The following is a 19,585-nucleotide window of genomic DNA, read 5'->3' as shown; positions in this document are numbered from 1 at the left end:
CCTGGAGTCTACGACATATCCAGACCTCTCTTTCTTACCATAGCCCTGATCACTCACTTTAGGACAGACTGCAGACTCAGGCCTAGTGGCTGGGTAGGGTTCCAGTACACAGCTGAAGACTCAGCTGCACTCAGACTGTTAAGAGGCTGGAAGTGCTCTCCAAGAGATCCCAATACCCACAAGAGCCCCATTTCCAATGCCAAACACCCATTCCATTTCTCCTGTGTTTAGAAATAACAGCTATCACTTTACAGAAACACTTGACACTCTCTCTCCTCACTCAACACGAAGTTGGTGCTTCATGATTACAGTATAATCATTAATTTACTCTATACACTTTGTGTATACACACACACACACACACACACACACACACACACACACACACACACACACAATGTCCATCTCCCAAACCTCATCTCCATCCCAATCTATGGCCTTAATGCTGGTGTCTACCAGAATCATTTGTGGAAACCTGATTACCAACATAACAGATGACATTAGGACAAGGAACTGTTGGAAAGGGATTAGGCCATAGAAGGAGCCTTTGCAAAGGAGATTATAAAACAGGTCCCCAGAGAGCTTCCCTGTCCTTTCTACCTCATGAGGATGCCATGAGGAATACATATGAACCAAACACTGGGCCCTCATCAGAAATACTGGAAATACTCTTGCCTTATTTGTAGACTTCCCAGCTTCTGTAGTTGTGTGTGAGAGAAAATATTTGTTTATAAGCAACCCAGTATATGGTATTTTGTCATAGCAGTCTGAATGGACCAAGGTATCATCTGATCAACAGATACATGCTCACATGAAAGATGAACCAGATACTTTGTTTAGTAATGGGCATAAGAATGGCAGTCAAAGATCAAAGACATTCTGTCCCACTGGAGGAAAAAAAATAGTCTAACTGTTTAGAGCTTGGACACATATTCTCTAAAGACTTGGTCTTGGCCTGTGGCAATATTGTGAAGTGGTAAACCTTCAGGAGATGAGGCCTCCTGGATGTTCTATCATGGGTGGTGTAGCCTTGGAAAACAGGAACCTTCCTCTTTCCTCTCCTTTGGTTCTTTCTTGGGCAGAACTCTGTTTCTCTCGTTCCCCATGTGTTATGTCAACACTGCAGTGAAGGCAGAGGGCAGGCATAGATTGAAACCACTGAAACTGGGAGGCAAAAAAAAAAAAAACCAAACCTTTGATCTTTCTAATATGATTATCCTAGGTGCTTCGTTACAGTAGCTGATAGGGGACTAATACATCAACTAAATACAAAAGTGAATATCCATACATTAATAAAGGATGTTGAATTCATGCTTTAAAAAGTCATAACAAAAGTTCTTTAGATTACTGTGAAGTATAGTAGCAACTGACTGGTAGTAGAAAGAATTGATATGCATGATATTGTAATTATACACGGTTGGATTGGGACAAAGGAGCAGTACCGCTAAATTTGAGAGGAATATTTTTAAAATTACAGATAAGAGATGCTCTAGTTATTTAATACAAATGCTATTGTATTATCAACTAAATCTATATTATTTACATACTTGTTAATAAGCTCACGGTGATATTAAAATAAGCGATTAAGTAAGTGTGTAAAGAAATTCAAGAAGACATATCTGTGATGGATACAAATCCCAAGTAATGTGTGAAGAAATATCACCCTGAAGGAAGTGAAATCCACGCTCCTTCCTGTGTGTGTACATGTGCTTGCACAGATATATTCATATGTGTGTATATGTTCATGTTCTACAAGTACTTATTTCCAACCCCTTTTTCTACGAACTCTGAGCTCCACCCCCACCTTATTTCTGGATTGTTTTTGGAGATAGTCACGCCCACAATCACAGGCTGGCCTTGAATCTTGTATGGCCTTGAATGAGCCTCCTGCCTCCCTCCTGGGTGTCTGGGTGCTGAGATTGTAGTCCGGTATCACCACCCTAGCCTCCTTTCTTGAGTGTGAGTTGCAAATATTGGCCTCCCTCTAAAGAATGGGAATGAGGACACCAGGCAGAGAACACACACTGCCTCCACCGGGCAATGAGGGTTCATCTCAACAGTGGCAGACCCTGTCAACATGCTCCCTGGGCTATGATTGGATGGAATATACACTTGCTCTGTGCTCTTCCTCCAAAAGTCCCATAGCCTCATCTAACCACAAAGGAAGCGTCTGAGATATACCTGTTGAAGGCAATCTAACAGAATACTTGACCAGCACAAACAAGAGGCATCTAAGATACTGCCTCAGCCAAGAGGAGGGTAGAGACACATGGCTATTAAGCACAATGTGGAATACCAGAACAGAAAAGGACATTCCGCGGAAATGAGAAAAACCTGAGCAGAGTGTTCCAGATGACATTATAATAGGACAGCAATGGTGGCAACTGGATATGGGATACATGGGAACTTTCTATACTAACATAGTTTTTTTTAATTTGAATTTTTAAATGTTTAAAACCCATTAAAAGGAAAGAAACACCCATGAAATGCCAGACTTTCTGTATGGAAATAGTGTGGAAAAGGTTCCCAAACATTCCTTACAAGTATTCAAATTAGTAGATCCCACAAAAAACTAAGAAGTCAAAGAGAACATTCTGCCCATTGAGTAAGCCTTTGCTTGCTTCTGAGTTCTTGACAATTTCAAACAGCTCCTATTGTTTCTACTTTGATGACTGAAGGGGAATAACAGAGGAAAAACTATTTCTGTTTTTTTAATGAGCAATTTTACACCACAGTTCACACTCCTGTTAAAGTGAGATTTAAGAGCTCAGAGGAACACACAACTTTGCCAGCAGGGTTTTGTTAACTTCCTCCAGATCCCAGCTTCCTTGCTCATTTTCATTGTGAGTACCTTACCTCTCAACCCCCATGTGTTCCGTTTGATACCAGTTGATATTTCAAAATGCATAAAGGTTTCACTGTGAATCTTCAGCTTCCTGGTTTGCCATGTCTTTCCTGAGACAGCAGGCACTCTGATCGACACACCGCTTTGTGAGCTCCCTCCACTTTGGTCTGGGGTTAAGGGAGTTTGAGCAAAAGCCTTAGTGCGGCAGCGTTAAGACATTCATCAGGCAAAATAATCTATTGTGAGTATCGTGATTAGAACTTGAAGGTCAACAAAAACACGTCTCCCCTCCCCAAAGGAAACTAAACAAAACAAAAGAAAACATGTGGGGTATTAAAAAAAAAAACTAACAAAAAGTTTAAAAAAAAGAATAAACAACACCAAGACCATGTCGCTTAAAATGTATCCTTATTTTCTCCATTTTCCTAAAAAGTTAACGCGAAGAAAACAAAATCAAATTTCAAATCACATGAGCCCGCTATTCGTGCAAATCCATTTTAAAAGCATCCAGAGAAACTGGCTTTGGGACATCTCCTGGCTACACCAGCTGCCAGCTCGCTCATTCATCTCCTGAGCCTTTCTAACAATCGTCCTGCTGGCCGGATGTCCCCTGAGGACACGGCAGCTGGCTAGAGTGGCCAGACAAGACTTCTCTAACTAGATTTTGCAGGCGGAGAGGCTAAAAGCTACTGGGGCTCAGCAGCCTCGAACTTTTGCTCACCCTGGCCCCTCAAGTGTTTCACAAACACCTTCCCTGCACAGTCGGGACTCCGCCACTGACCCTTTGGCCGCTGGCACTTAAGAGTGCCCTGCGCCAATCCCGGATGCCATCTTTCTTGGGCTTTTTGCATCTTGAATACGTTATGAGTTTTGCATTCTGATCACGTCCTTGTGTCTTTGAAAACTTCCCCCAACTTTACAAGATGAGAATCTTCTAGTAGGGACCCTTAATTTTCTCCAACTTGAACTGGCAAAACCTGACACTAACTATTTACAAGACACTCAAGACTCCAGTCTCCCCGCCCAGAGCCTTTCTGTATCCGGATTACCCTCCGTGCTCCCAGAGTGCAAAACCTGGTGCCCCGTGGCAGAGCCCCAAACCCTGAGCGTCCCCGCTTGCCGGCAAGTGCCCAGAAGGTTGATATAGCGGGACTCGAGAGTGGGTAGGAGGGTGGCGGGGTTGAGGTACCCCAGAGACTTACAGTCCAGGGCGACCATTAAGTAGTGCAGCAGCAGCAGCATCAGGAGGCCTTGGGGGCTCCTCGCCATCTACGCGGGCGCCAGCTGACTGCGTAGCTGAGGGTCCCCCTGCCGGAGCGTGACAGCCGCGCCGGCCCCCAGCACTTGGCGGGGCGGTGGAGCAGCAGAGGTCTGGGAGAGGTGGAGGCAGAGGGGCGGGTCCTGTCGCGTTGTCAGTCTCTGTGGTCGGGTTGTCTCCACTGGCTGCCCTGTGGCAGGTCTTCTGGCCCTGGGACGCCGGGTCAGAGACTTTTCTTCTTTTTAAGGATGGGGGGGCTTGAGGAGAGGGCGTGGACGCGGGGCGTGGTGTCCGCAGGGTGCTAAGGGAGGGGTGGCTGAAGGCCGGTGCTGGAAGGAGAGTCCCGCAGGTCGGCCCCCTCCCCCAGGCTGATCCGCTTTGTGTCTGGTCCCGCGCTGGGCTGCCAGCTGTCCCCAGGCCGAGGAGATGGGGGCGGGAGAGCGCAGCCGGGTGGGATGGGCACCGTTGTGTGTGTGTGTGTGTGTGTGTGTGTGTGTGTGTGTGTGTGTTGTTGGGGGTGGGGGTGGCTCGATCTGTCTCGCCACGTTTCTTCTTCTCTTGTGTAGAAAACTTCGTTTTCAGTATTTTGCCAAGGGTGGGAGATTTTTTTGGAAATTTTCTACCTAGCAGACAAAACCGTTGGGAAAGCGCTCCTAAGAATTGGTTCGTGAGTTCTGCCGTGGACTCTAGTTAGGAGGAGAAAAGCCAGCTTTCATTAGTGCTGCAAGTCAGGTCCCAGATTTTATCAGGGGCCCCTCCCTCCCGCCTCCCTCCCGCCCCCCTAAAGAGTTAAGGTGTATTCTGAGTTCTTCACATTTTCCGTCGTCATTTGGAAGTTCATCTGGCCGTGTGAAATATTTATCTTGTTTCTTTCCCGTTATGTAAGTGTCGCCTGTGGAGTTTTCCACATGTTAAAACTCTACAGCTGCCCTTTTGTCAGGTTTATTTTTGGTCTCCTGTGCTTTTAAAAGGGAAATCCATTATGAATGCTGTAGTGCGTGGTGTAAAATTGACCCGCGCTTCGGAAGCGCGCACTTGCAAAGGAGATGTCCACATTTGCTCTCCAGAACTGATGTCCTGGGGCATTCAAGAAAATTGTATATATACGTGTGTGTGTGAGAGAGAGAGTGTGTGTGTAGACAGGTTTAAATAAGGTAAAATATTGAATAAAGTTTTGTGTAGAAGGTAGTTGGTTTAGTGGTAGACCCCTTACAAAGAACTGAGCCAGCTCTGTGGACAAAGGCTAAGATATACTTAGATATGCAGAGCTCTGAAGAATGAGGCATCCCCTCTGTTGCCTTGGTAACAGTGATGGAAGCTTTGTCCCCTTAGGGAAGGGGAGGGGACACAGGACCCCTGGGGGCAAGAAAAGGAAAGTTAAAAAAAAAAGTGGCAAAAATGTTGGCGCTGGTAGTCCAAGCACACAAGCAGCAGGAGGGTCATCTCACTTAAGGATCATGACCTGTGCTCCGAGGCAGGTTAGGTCACTCATCCTCAACAAGCCAACTAAAAAAGTCAAATTAGCAGTGGAAGAGAGAGAGAGAGAGAGAGAGAGAGAGAGAGAGAGAGAGAGAGAGAAAGAGAGAGAGAGAGAGAGAGAGAAGAGAGAAGAGAGAATGAATAGAGGTCTGCTCAACCCCCTAATCTGTCTTTGGGTCCAGAGCCAAAGATATGAAAAACTAAGCACTCCATCTCCAACTCATTTTCTGGGCTTCATTGTCTCATCCTATAGTATGCTATAGTATAGTATGGTATGACACATTGTTACAACTGTATGAAGTCTCTTTTCCGGAGACAAATGGCCCCTCTGGATGGTGTCTTTTCCTTTTCCTAGCATGGGATTCCTGGGGAAATTCCTATTCCTTTGGCATTTAAAGGATGCAGAAGTCAAAAAGCTGCTCAGACTGCTTAACCTTTCTGGAAAGTGCCAGTTTTGTTGTTGTTGTTGTGTTATGAGTCAGGGATCACTCAGAGATTCACCTTGATCACGAATAAATTTTAATACGAAGAGGCTTTTTATTTAGGTACTGGCACCCAGTGTGGGGCCAGTACTGCACCTGAGAGCTCTCCCAAGAGGCAGCCCCTAGTCATATCAGCCCAAGGCTTATTATGAAGGCAAACCTCACAAGATTATATGAGTTCTGTCTATGTTTAGGCAGGGACTAGTTTTAACATGGATGTCTTGTCGTTCTCTTAGTCATCTTTTTGAGCAGAGTGAGCAAGTTTGATTACAAAAACAGAAATAGCAGTTAGTCTTGTGACCCACTATTGTCTTCTGAAAACAGTGAATTTTGCATCATCAGTGCTTTTTTGGGGGGGTGGGGGGTGTTTTTTGAGACAAGGTTTTACTGTAGCTTTGGAGCCTGTCCTGGAACTAGCTCTTGTAGACCAGGCTGGCCTCAAACTCACAGAAATCCACATGCCTCTGCCTCCCGAGTGCTGGGATTAAAGGTGTACACCACCACCACCAGGCTGCATCATCAGTCATTTTAAGGATGGTCTTCAACATCTGGGACAAAAGGGAGGTGGGCTGGTAGGGTTCAGTCTGTACAAGTTAAAGGTTACATGTTAGACACATGTTTCGATTTTTGCAAAGTAAGACTAAGCTGTAAATGTAATGCTTCATTTATTTGTTTGTTTGTTTATGGTTTCTTTGAGATGAGTTTTCTCTGTATAACAGCCCTGGTTGGCATGGAACTCAATTTGTAAACCAGGCTGGCCTTGAACTCACAGAGATTTGCCTGCCTCTGCCTCCTGTGCTGGGATTTAAGGTGTGTGCCACCATTACTAACCATTACAGTTGTTGGTTTTTCAGACAGGGGCTCTCTACATAGCCCTGGCTGTCCTGGAACTTATTATGTAGACCAGGCTGCCCTACCATGCACCACCACACCTGGCCTCAAAATTTTTTAATACATTTTTACAAGACAAAGCTTTTAGAGGGCAGGGGTGGTGCAAGGCTTTAGTCGCAGCACTCTGGTGGCAGAAGCAGGTGGATCTCTGTAAGAAGCCAGCTTGGTCCACAGAGCTAGTTCTAGGACAGCCAAGGCTACACAAAGAAACCTTATCTCAAAAAAAAAAAAAAAGGCATACTCAGAACTTATTCTATTTAGTTATTGACTCATTTGTTAGAGGCATCTGTCCAGTGGCTACATTGTATCTCCAGGGAGAGCACTGCATAAGACCAATCCTTGCTGTTAAGAAATTCAGTCTCTAGGAGAGACAGTTCCGTTTGGACACATTTCTAATATCCCATTGATAACTGTTGGGGTGGGGACAACAGCAGCTGGTTTTATCTCATCTTTCTCAGTGGTAGAGTCTAAAAGTCACAATACTTAATCCTCCCCCAAAGAGAAAATGTTGTTGCTCTCATTTTATAGATGAGGAAAACTAGGTTGAGAGATGCCAGAAGGCTCACCTAAGATCAAGGAGAAGGCGATCGTTTCCCCGATGGGGATGAGGTTAGCGCTTTATTATTAGGCCTTGAAATATGGAACATTTGAAAGGAAAGAAACAAAAGATGGGCATTTTCATCAGAGCAGAGAACAGGGTTGATAACTGGAAGATCTAAAACTGGGTTTTGCTTAGGAGAAGCAGGGAAGACTCTGAGGTCTATAATTGTAGTTGGACAGAGGACATTAGTGGTGGAAAGCAAAAGATTGGGTTACAAATGCCATTCAACACCATACCACTGGCTCTGGACATTACAATACAAAAAAAATGAGTGCTTTGAAAGCAATGTGGTAAGGGAAGAAACGATTTGCATTAACTAATTAAAGCAATGTCTTGCCATATAGTTCATGCTAATTCCTTTCTTACAGTTTAGGGTTATTTTTCTGTGTGCTTTCTCTGCATTTTCATCCAGCTTCTTTGTTGCTATTTTTTTTGAGACAAGCAAGTTTTTTGTTTTTCTGTGTAGCTCTGGCTGTCCTGGAACCCACTCTGTAGACCAGACTGGTCTAGAAATCAGAGATTCAGAGATATGCCTGCCTCTACCTCCAAGTGTTGGAGTTAAAGAGGTGGGCTGCCACCACACCTGGCTCTCTCTACTTTTAACTGTAGCTATTCACGCTCCTTTCCCCCTCTCATGGCTGACAACAGTTACTCTCATGGCTTCTCTTGCCTTCCAGAACCAACTTCTGCCTCAGATTTTCCATCCTGTACCTCTGTTACTGTAATCAGCTTAAGATCCATATTTTGGAACTGCATTGTCCAGTGTGGTGGCCTCTATATTCAAATGATTGCACAGGTTTGAATTTAATTCTATTTAAAATTCAGTTCCTCAGTCCCACTTGCCATAGCTGTAGTTCTCAATAGGTGCCCCGAGGAAGGAACTGCAATATAGAATAACATAATTTTTGTCGTCACAGAACGCAGAGGGTGGGTTGGAGACAAGAGAAACGAAAGTGTTAGCTAAGTCTAAAGCCATTGTTATGGTCTGCGAAAAGGGACGAGGGTGCGAAGTGAGTGGTCAGAGCACAGTAAGTGAGAAGTTTGAAAACTCAGTAGGCATTTCACAAACCTGATGAGCAGGACTAGCAGTAGATAAGTAAGGGTGAGAGGGGCAAGAAGGCAGGGGAGTGGGAGCAGAGCTACAGTGCTCCTGGATAAGAAACACCGCTCTACTCTAATCTCCACATGCACCCCACCTGCCAGACTCATTTTCGCTTAGCGATAAGAACAGGGTTTTTCAGGTAACCACACACGGAGATTTGGTATTTTGGGACTTGTCACCATTTTTTTTTTTTTATCCTTCCCACCCACTCTAATTCTGAATTCAAATAAAGATGAGGAGGTGTGGAGGCACATTTCCTAAAAGCAGCAATGAAGAGAAGGGCTGGGTTTAAACTGAGTGACTTCTCACAGTGTCTCAGATGTGGTGTTTCTGTGTTGCATGGGTTATTTTTCCTCTGGGTGTGGAGAAGGTGCTGGGAAGTGTGCCCACGCTGTAATTTAGAGACAAGAGCACAAAACAAGTCTCCATTTCCAGTACCACATGAATTCTCAGTTATCTCACAGATAAAATTTAACTTTGTACGGAAAAAAAAAAAAGTCAAGGTCTTCGATAAGTTCCCCCATTGCCCAGCTGTCCTATCTCATGTCATCTCTTCAGACCATTTTCCGAAGTGTGCCTGGTTTCAACATTTCACCCTGCGGTGCCCGCAGGTCCACACTCCTGCTCCTGTTGCCCTTCTATGGCCTGGTGTTTCCCCCACAAGTCCTCATCTAAATGTTTGGTCCTGCAAGGGGTGGGGGTGTGGTGATCCTGGAAGGTCCCGTGGACATTTAGGAGTTGGAGTGCAGTAAAAGGGGGTGTGGCCTTGTTGGAGTAGGTGTGTCTTTGTATCTTTGTTGTTGGAAGTGTCACTGGGGGTAGGCTTTGAGGTTTCAAAGGCCTAAGTCAGGCCCAGTTTCTCTCTCTCTCTCTCTCTCTCTCTCTCTCTCTCTCTCTCTCTCTCTCTCTCTCTTCCTGCTGCCTGGCGATCCAGTTGTAGAACTCAGCTCCTTCCCCAGCTCCATGTCTGCCTGTGTGCCACTGTGCTGCTCACCATGAGTGTAGTGGACTAAACTTATGAAGCTGTAAACCAGCTCCAGTTAAATGTTTTTCCTTTATAAGGGCTGTTGTGGCCATGGTGTCTCTTTGGGGCAGTAGAACTTTGACGAAGACAAGGTTTGTCCTCAGAAGGTTTGGCAGCCCCCAGCCTGACTTGATATTATTCTCTCCTCCCCCTCTCTTACTCCTGATTCAATATGTAACCATCAGCTTACTTCAGGTATACCCCCCATGCGCCTGTCCTCTGAAACATGATTCAGCCAATCAGGGGCCACCAAAACAGCGCCGTACTGTATGGACTTTTAGCCTCCAAAACTGTAAGCCAAAAGGACCTTTTTCTCTTTATGGTTCATCCACCTTCATATTTTATTATAATAACATGAAACTAATTCATGCACACATCCAGGCAAATACGCTTCTGTAGAGAACCCCATGCTATCTGAGGCCTAAGTTGTTCTCCTAGCGTGATGCCTTTCTCCAGTGTCTTGTAACAACACGCTGCTCAAAACTTAGTCCCGAGAGGCGCGTGGGAACTATTTAATTGCATTGCTTGTTTCTAATTACTGCAATCAGGAATGTTCCTTCCTCTGCATGTTTTATTCCTAAATTAGTGATTACCACTGAGTGAGTTCTGCCTTCCAATTTAAGTGAAGTTTGTTAGCAATTTATCTATAAAGGTATTACATTTTTTCTTTCTTAAAAAGCATATTTATTATCATCAGAGTAGTTGGAGTCTTCATTAGTAACGTGGTAGAGGAGCAGCTGAGAACCTTAGCGTGTTTGTGGGTGCAGCACAGGGGGAGGGGCTGGCTAGTCTTGACTGGGAACTTTCTGTAGGTAAGCATCTCAGGCTGTAAACATCCTGGGGGAGGAAGCTGCAGTTGCTAGTTTTTTGTATGCTCTGGTAAATCGTTCATAAACACTCACAGTCGGACCTCTCAGGGAAGCTTTGTTATGCCCCTTGAACTTAACCTGGACAGGACCCGTGGGATGGTGGCATCAGAGTCCTCAACATTGTCATACCCTTGTCAACAACACAAACTCACTCAGGACTTCATTCAGGGATTTCTCCACTCCCTACAAAGTATGAACATTGAGCTGAGAAAATTGCCTGTATAAGCGCTAGCCATGCAAGCCCAAAGACCTGAGTTCAGCCCCTGAAACCCATGTAAAAGGCTAGATGTGGCGGCATACGTTTGTAATTCCTACACTCCTGCTGGGATATGGGAAGCAAAGACAGAAGAGCATGGGCCAGACAACCTGGAGTACGCACTGAAGTAACAGAAATGAAAGTTACTCTGCTTCAAAATAGGTGAAAGGTGAGAAGGGACTTCAGAAATCCTGCCCTTTGATCTTCACAGGGATACCACGGCTCACGTGAAGGCCTCCTCCCAATAGATAAACAAATCAAAATGTAAATGGTGGGAAAGGTGAGCAGGATACAGCGGTGCACACCCGTGATTGTGAGCCCAGCACTGAGTGCACATCTGTGATTGTAATCTCAGCACACTGAAGTAGAAGGATCGTGACTTCCAGGATAGCGTGGGCCTTCTAGTGAAACTATCTCAGTGGACAGGAGGCAGAGGGCTGCTCAGAGAGGCAGAAAGAAAATACACAGACGTGACACGTACCAGAGAAGGGAAGGAGTCCGCTGAGGCTGCAGCGTTAAGTCAAGAGGAGGGTGGAACCTACAAGACACTGCCTCTTGAAATCCTCAGGAGCTCCCGGCGGCTTTTAGGACAAAAGCAGAAATGAAGCCAAACTCTCGTCCTTTTTCATTTTCATCAAGTTTCACAGCACCTTTGCACATGCTGTTCCTCCTCTTGATTCTTAACTCTTACTTAAAATTATTAATTTTGGGCAGCTATCAAATATATGCTATGGGAGATAGGATGTCCAAGCCTTGCCATGCTCTTGAACTTTATCTTCATAACAACCATATTAAATCAGTGAAAATAACTTCATTTTTGTTTTATAGGTGAGCTGTGTGGAACAGAAAGGTTGAACAACATGCCAGAGTCATCATGGCTTCTGAGTGCTTGTGGATGAATGCTTGCACCTCCCCCAGATTTGTCTGTGGAAGTCCTGACGGCCACAGCGATGGTGTTAGGAGCTGTAGTCTTTGGACTGTTGTTTCACAGTGATGAGAGAGCCCACATAGACAGGATTAGTTCCTTTAGAGCAGGACACACAGGGTCTTAAGATACTCAGAAGCCATGATGACTCTGGCATGTTGTTCGTGGTTTTTCAAAAGCTAATAGACTGGTTCCATGAAGGCAGTCTATGTAGTTTTGGACCATTTTATATTCTAATTTTCTAATAATTTGCTTATCAGTTAATGAACATGCAGTGAACATTTGGCTACTGAATGACTATATAGATGTAACAAGAATGTAGTATTTTTAACATATCAAGGTCATTTTAAGGTCAACAAAAATTTGAGCTTTAATATCTTTCTTCAGCACCAGGACTGCAAACAAGATGTAGAACCTGACCGTATCAGCCTAAGAATTACAAAGTCAAACACTATAAGATTATATGTTTTCTGTCTAAGTGTAAGCAGGATCTAAATTTAACATATATGTCTTGCAGTTGCCCTAGCCATAGGGTATAGAAAAGGCAAGCTCGATTGATGGAGGAAGGTAATTAGTTAATTATAATAAACCAACTGCTTGGCCTCATAGCTTAGAACATAGGTGGGTGGAATAAACAGAATAGGATGCTGGGCGGAAGAGGAAGTGAGGTCAGACTCTGCTCTGCTCCGAGAGAGAGAGCCGACAGCTCGGGAGCAGAGACGCCATGCTCAGCTCTCCTGGGTAGACGCAATAGCTCTGCTCTCTGAGGCACACGCGATGAAGATGGACATAGGCTAGAATCTTCCCGGTAAGCACACCTTGGGGTGCTTACACACATCATTAGAAATGGGCTAGACCAGGTGCGAGAATTAGCCTGTAAGGGCTAGAGTTCATGGGCCAAGCAGTTCTTTAAATGAATACAGTTTGTGTGTTGTTATTTCGGGCATGAGCCAGCCAAGCGGCCGGGGTGTTGGGGACGCAGCCCTGCCGTTCTTATTTCAACACTTGATGACAAAAGCAGAAATAGCAATTAGTCTTATGATCTACTGTCTTGCTAGAATAGAAAAAATTATAAAATCAGTCAATTTAAGAATCGAGAGGGAGGGGGAATGGAGTGGGGGGAGGGGGGAAAGGGGCGATGTGTGGGAGGAGGGGGAGGGAAATGGGAACCAGGGAGGAGGCAGAAATTTTTTTCAACAACAACAACAACAACAACAAAAAGAATAGTCTTAGCTGAGCAGTGGTGCAAGCCTTTAATCCCAGCACTCAGGAAGCAGAAGCAGGCAGTTCTTTGAGTTCAAGGCTACCCTAATCTACAGAATGAGCTCTAGAATATCCAGGACGACATAGAGAATCCTTGTCTTGAAAAACCTCTTGTGAGGACCTTCTTGCTGGTGAGGACTCTGATGGGTCCTGAGGTAGAGCATAACGGCACATCTATAGAGGGGCGCAAATAAGAGAGAGTCAAGTTAGCCCCCCTATTTATAGTATTGGGAATCAAACCCAGAATTTTGCACACTCTAGGCATGTTACCTACCAGAAAGCTGCATCTCCAGCCCAAGTGACTTTTGTAATACATCCAGTCTGGAGATAATCCATTGTTGTGTTTGAATCCTAAAACCCCCCAAGAAGACCACCATGGAGCCACAATGCAAATTCCAAATGCAAAAGCAAGGTTTTGTTTATTAAGTACTGGCTAGCACAGGTCCTTTGCCTCACAGTCTGACACAGCAGATGGAGGGAGAAGGACCCTGCCTATTATTTTAAGGGGTTTATAAAGAGAAAAACCACAAAGCAGTCACAAGACTACAGTCTCAAGATACAGAATTCCTTATCCTGTATCACAATTGGCTAAAGGTTAGGTAAAGCTCAGCTGTTATTCTCTGAAAGGCTGTCATTGCCTTGGGGGACATTTAAATGTCCACCCATAGCAACTGGTCTCTGGTCATGTCCTTGGGACATCTGTGGACCCTTTGCTAACCACAGGGGCTGCTTGGAAACTTACCGGATTGGTCTCTTGTTACTCAACTGGTAAGGGAAGTTAGGTGGCCAGCATCTTGTCAGAAGTTTTGTGTAGCTTAGGTTTTCTCCTTTAGCTAATACTTCCCCCTAAAAGGGGGCTAGCGACCCCCGGCTTTCCTCAGGGGTAGGGGTGAAGTTCGAAGTCCCACAAGGTCCCAGTATAAAAATGGAATCTTTTCTGGCCTCACACCATCAATCAACAAATTGATCTATTACTAGGGTAGATTCTCCATGGCCCAATCCCTTCCTCTAGGCTATTACTTCACAATAAAGATTACATTTCAACCTCTGTGTCTGTGTGCATATGAATGTGTGTGTATGTGTGCATGTGCACACACAGCTGCAAGCATAGACCAAGCGACAATGCCAGTATCTTCACTCGTTCTCTACTTTATTTTTGCAATTCAGCTAGACTGGTTCTCTGTATGCGGAATGATCTTTAGAGCTGTACTTCTGAGTTTGGAATGTGTGAGTTTATTAAGTACATAGCAACCAAAAGTTAAAGGAAACAGATAGCAAGTAGCAGATAGAAACAATATATAGATAGCAAAAATATCATCATATCAGATGGGGAAGCCCTTCTGAAATAGCCGTGCTGCAGTTCTTTTTTTTAAACATTTTTTTTTTCATTTCATTTTATGTGGATGGTGTTTGGACTGCATGTATGTCTGCACATATGTGTGTTTGGCATGCAGTGCCAACAGAGGCCAGAAGAGGAACTGGACTTACAGACAGCTGAGAGTTATCTGTCATGTGGATGCTGGGGAAATGTAAGTGGGTCCTCTCTGAGGTCAACCAGTGCTCTTAACCACTGAACCACCCCTCCCGCTCCTATACTGAAGTTATCAGCAGTGATGTCCAGGCAGGGCAGAGCTACCTCTCCACAGAGGACCTTCCACCTTCTGGTTCCCACTGTTTTTCTGCCATTCCACGGACAATAGTAATCTCTGTTGGAAAAGATTTCTCCTCTAGCTGTTCTAAGGACACACTGGTTTCTTTGTTTCTTTTTTTTTCTCAAATGATTTACTCTCTTTCTGTTTTCAAGGGCACCTTGTGTTAACTCCTGGGATGTTTGGCTGTTTTCTGTTCTCTCTGTTGCAGGGGCAGGTGACTAGCCTATCCCATGAAGGGAAGTTTGTGAGGACGTTCACATTAAACATCCCTGAGGTCTAAGACAAGGTAGCCTGTCTTGTCCTTGGGGTCAGTTCTTAACAGTCACAAATAGCACATGACAATTTATGAGTGTAATTTATATTATAATGACTGGCCAGCAAGCCTAAGGGGTCTTATCTCGGGCTCCCCTTTCCTGGCATTAGAGGTACACTCCATAGCATGTCAGGCTTTTCATATGAATCCTGGGGATCAGGTCCCCACACTAGTACAGCAAGTGTTCTACCAACCGAGACAGTCCCCCAGCTCCCAACCTGAATTTTGGGAAGAACATTTAATTCTATTTAAACCACAGCAAGAAGTTGAAAAGCTAGTCAGTTCTAAAAGTTCTTTTTTTGTTGTTGTTTTGATGCATGTGGCTAAACTAGCAACATTAATACCTGAATTTTAGCAACAGATTCTATTACTTGCCTATTTGCTGAGAGAATATTTTTGCCACTGTATCCCCCCAAAAAAACTGTAGAAGAAAAAAATAAAAGAAATGATAGATTCCTTTGGATTCCTTTCCTTGTGTAACTACTTTTCAAGGCACTCTTTTGGAGGGTTGAATTTAATTTGTTCACCTTAAATAAGTAGATAAATAAGGGTAAATGCAGCAAATATAGGTGGTTTATGGTTTATTTGTGTCTCTAATTTATCTCCACAAAGGAATACACATACATGTGAAACAATGTTGCTTACCAGCATCCCAGATTCATATTTTCACCTTAAAAGAGTGATTATCTCGAGGGCAACAGAGAGCATGAACAAATAGGATCTATGTGTGAACTGACTGTCATAGACATGAAACAGAGTGATGATGTCTTCTCCTTCCCAAAGACCAGGGAATTCTGTGTTCTTGGATCTGTCCCCTCTAACAGGTGGATGATTTTAGTCTTTCTGGAATGCTCTTTTTGGCTGATGAAAACATTTTAGACTAGAATAGCAGCAGAAGATTAACACTTAGTTCCATGATGGATAACAGTGTGACAATCCTCTCCTCCCCATGGGCCAAAATGTTTTCTCCTTAGGGAATTAGAGGGAGGGTGGTATTAGAAGTTATTTGAATACTGTTGAGCAAAGTAATAGGGATGTGTTCTCCCCTAGGGCCCATGACCTATCTAGCTACAGGGTCTTGGCCCCCTTTAATAACAGTGTCATGTATAGATTCCATTTCATAGAGTGGGCCCTCGACCCACTCTGGAAGTGGTCAGATACTTTCATTGCATTTGTAGTGTGCCTGTCTTGTTGGGCCATTCACTGTTGTAACTTCCAGGGATCACAGCTGGATGTGATTGAGATTTATTTTTTCTCCTTCTGGCACCTTCCAGTATGATGGATGCTAGCCAGCAGGTAAGTATCCGCTTGATGTTTTCATGTTCTGTGGTTCAAGTATGTGGTGTCTTCAGCAAGAAGGTCTAACTGACAAGTTCTGGTGGGTGAACCAGGAGTATTGGCAGTAACCTGCAATGTTTGGGGGATCTCTGTGACACCATTGGCCAACAACTCAAAACGAAGTAAACTCATTCCCAGGGTGTGACCTCTGGCAAGCTGACCACACACCAGAGCAGGTCATAATCCCAAGACTAGATGGGAAACACAAACTGGGCTTGATGGGGAGAGAAGAAAAGAAAAGAACTGATCTCAAAGATGAACGGGAAGGGACCAGAAGCTTGAGAAGGGTGGGAAGGGCAGAGAGCATGCTCAAAATACACGGTGCAAAATTCTCAAAGAATAAAAAGTATTTTCATAGAGGGGGGATGCTTACTCACGGAGCACTTCCTTATTCACGTCTTTGATTGGAAAGCTTGCCTTGAACTTTCCAGATGGGAATGCTCAGAACTAGGACAGGCTTCTGCCGTGCTCTCTTTCCTGGCGTGGTAACATGAAGAAAGCCTGCCTGTTGGTTCTTAAGGTGCTAAGATCAGAGACAGAAATTCAAACTTTTGTCTGCACACAAGAAGACTGAAGCTGGACTATGGGGCACACGACACAGGGTTAGAGTCTGGGCAGAAGTTGTGGTCCCTGCCTCCCCTTTGTAGAATAGGTACTAACCATTCTAGAGTACTGAAAATCAAGGATTTTCAAGATTCACAGGCCGCTCCAGAATCATTGATAATTTTTTTCTTGAAACCCTATAAGTTGACACCTTATACACTCATATGTTTGCAAAGCTTTTAATGTCAGAAACAGGACCGAGATATGGAATTTTAAAGACATTTTCAAGAATAAAATGACACTGCCATTATATTAGAGTCTTTGAATTTAGAATTAAATTCTTATAACAAAACTGCCTTTTTATTAATTGATTTGTTTGTTGACATGTACATTTCATAAAACTGTATAATGCATCCTAATTGCTCTCACCACACCTTTTTTTTTTTAAATCTCCATTCCACTCTTTTTTTTTTTTTTTTTTTTTTTTTTTTTTTTTTTTTTTTTTTTTTTTTTTTTTTTTTTTNTTCTCTGTGGCTTTGGAGCCTGTCCTGGAACTAGCTCTGTAGACCAGGCTGGTCTCGAACTCACAGAGATCCGCCTGCCTCTGCCTCCCGAGTGCTGGGATTAAAGGCGTGCGACACCACCGCCCGGCCTCCATTCCACTCTTGCTAACTCCTTACAATCCCTTTCTCTCAATCATGTCTTTTGGGTTGATTTTGTGGTGCTCTGAGTTCAATCACAGCTGTCTGTGTGGCTATGGGTTTGGAACAAGCCAGTGGAGCTTGGTAGGCTCACCAGTGGGAACAAAGCTTAAGGTAATGACTCTTCTCTTCCAGAATATTTCAGTAGTCAGCAGTTCAGGGGGCAGGAGCAGGACTCCAGGAGTTCCTGGAGTTGACCGGTACAGATCAGGGCAGCTGCTGTTAATTCGTAATTACAATGACTGTGTCACGCCCAGAAGAGCACATTTCAGGCCCTGCTCCCCATCTTTTGGCTTTTAAATATTCTTTCCGTCTTCTCTTTCTCTGAGTTCCCTGAACCTTAGAAATGGGTGATATAAACGACTTGTTTATGGCTAAGTAATCAACTGTTACTCATTCTCAGCACCCTGAGAAGATGTGAATCTCTGTGCTTGCCATCATTCAAAGAAAATACGATTTTTTTTTTCTGGTTAGGGCTGAGAGAAGCATTTGTCTCTGCGCATAAACATAAATATTTAGAAGGTGTTTTAACTCTGTGTCAATTTAACTAATAAATCAGCGAGTTCTCTCCTAGAACCTCTGGCTTTGCCAGCTGTATTTTTTGACCAGACTTACAGAACTAGGAAGTGGGCTAGAGAGATGTCTCGGTGGTTAAGAGCACTTGTTGCCCTTGCAGAAAGTCCCGGTTTGACTTCCTGTACCCACCCTGTGGCTCACAGCCATCCCTAAGTCCATTTCCAGGTGATCTGTTGCTCTCTTCTGACCTTGAAGGAACCATGCAAACAAAACACTTATACACATAAAATAAAAAAGGAAATATTAACTTTTTAATGTCCAAAGAGGAATACAAGGGATACAAGCAGAGAGAAGAAAGGAAGGTTTGACGGTGGTGTATTACTTGGGTTTATAGGGTCAACTCCCTTCACCCCGCTTCTCTCTTCAAATATTTCTTTTGTACTTTTCTATATTCTCTCCTTTCTGCCTTCACAATTTCAATATATTGACTGAGATTCTCTCTGTGTGTGCACATGCACATGTGTGTGTAGTATCAAGCACATATGATCATTGTGCATGTGGAAGCCAGAGGTGTATGTCAGCTTCTTCAAAAGCTCTCCACCCTTTGATGCAGGGTTTCTCACTAAACCTGGAGCTCATGGATTTGATTAGATTACTGGTCAGTACGCCTCACAGACGCTTTCTTGTCTGTTTTCTTATCTGAGATGATAGCCCCCAGCTGTTTATATCTATATCTCTATATAAATCTTGTTTTAAAACTAGTTCACAAGTAGGTTCCCTTAAGGCATTTTTGTACACATCTAATTTTGATCCCTTCCTTCGTCTCTGTCTCCCCCTCATTTCAGTGATCCCCATCACTACTTAAATCATTGCACTTTCAATCCCCCCGACTTTTTTCTTGCAGGAGTACTGAGTATTAAACTCAGGTCCTTGCAGGCAGTGGTGGCGCATGCCCCACAGCATGCGGGAGGCAGAGGCAGGTGGATTGCTGAGTTTGGGGCCTGCCAGGTCTACAGAGTGAGTTCCAGCACACTCTGGGCTACACAGAGAGACCTTGTCTCTAAAAACCAACAAACAAAACCAAAGTAAACTCATGCTTGGGTGGAAAGCACTTCATTGACTGGCCCATCTTCCCAGCCCCCTTGACTAAATTCTTAAGCAAAAACATCCAGTATTTAGCGAAATCTTTGTATAGCACTTTCCAATGAGAGGAGCTTTCGCTTTTGGCCTAACTTGACCACAGCCATCACCAATAGTTCAAGATGAAAAAGAACTTGGCTTCCTCTTGTCAGGGCCTTTCTGTAAACACCAAAATAGAAAGTCTCAGCTGTTACTTGGACCTATTTTAACAAGTCCAAGTATTTTTTTCTTTTCCTTTGCTAGTAGAAGATACAGTGATGAGAATAGTAATGAATGCTTTTTAATACCAGAAAAGCCTTCTTTTAATCTTAAAGATTTCAGAAGTAAAATTCACTTTTTATATAAGAAAATAGTATGTTTATAAAAGATATACACTGAAGAAAAATT

General features: G+C 43.9%; 1 protein-coding gene across 1 annotated transcript in view; it reads right to left on the bottom strand.

Annotated features, from left to right (window-relative positions):
- Positions 1-4,527, bottom strand: part of Jam2 (junctional adhesion molecule 2) — a 51,981-nt gene extending 47,454 nt beyond the window's left edge. Inside the window, exon 1 of the mRNA XM_050138555.1 lies at positions 4,048-4,527. Within this exon, the coding sequence (XP_049994512.1) occupies positions 4,048-4,114 (67 nt within the window). The 5' untranslated portion in view covers positions 4,115-4,527. The remainder of the gene's footprint in view (positions 1-4,047) is intronic.
- Positions 4,528-19,585: the final 15,058 nt, after the last annotated feature.

The sequence above is a fragment of the Alexandromys fortis genome, unplaced genomic scaffold, assembly GCF_014885135.2.
Source record: "Alexandromys fortis isolate MF-2015 unplaced genomic scaffold, M_Fortis_MF-2015_v1.1 scaffold_11, whole genome shotgun sequence".
Classification (NCBI taxonomy): Eukaryota; Metazoa; Chordata; class Mammalia; order Rodentia; family Cricetidae; genus Alexandromys; species Alexandromys fortis.
This window is presented reverse-complemented; position numbering and strand designations above follow the sequence as displayed.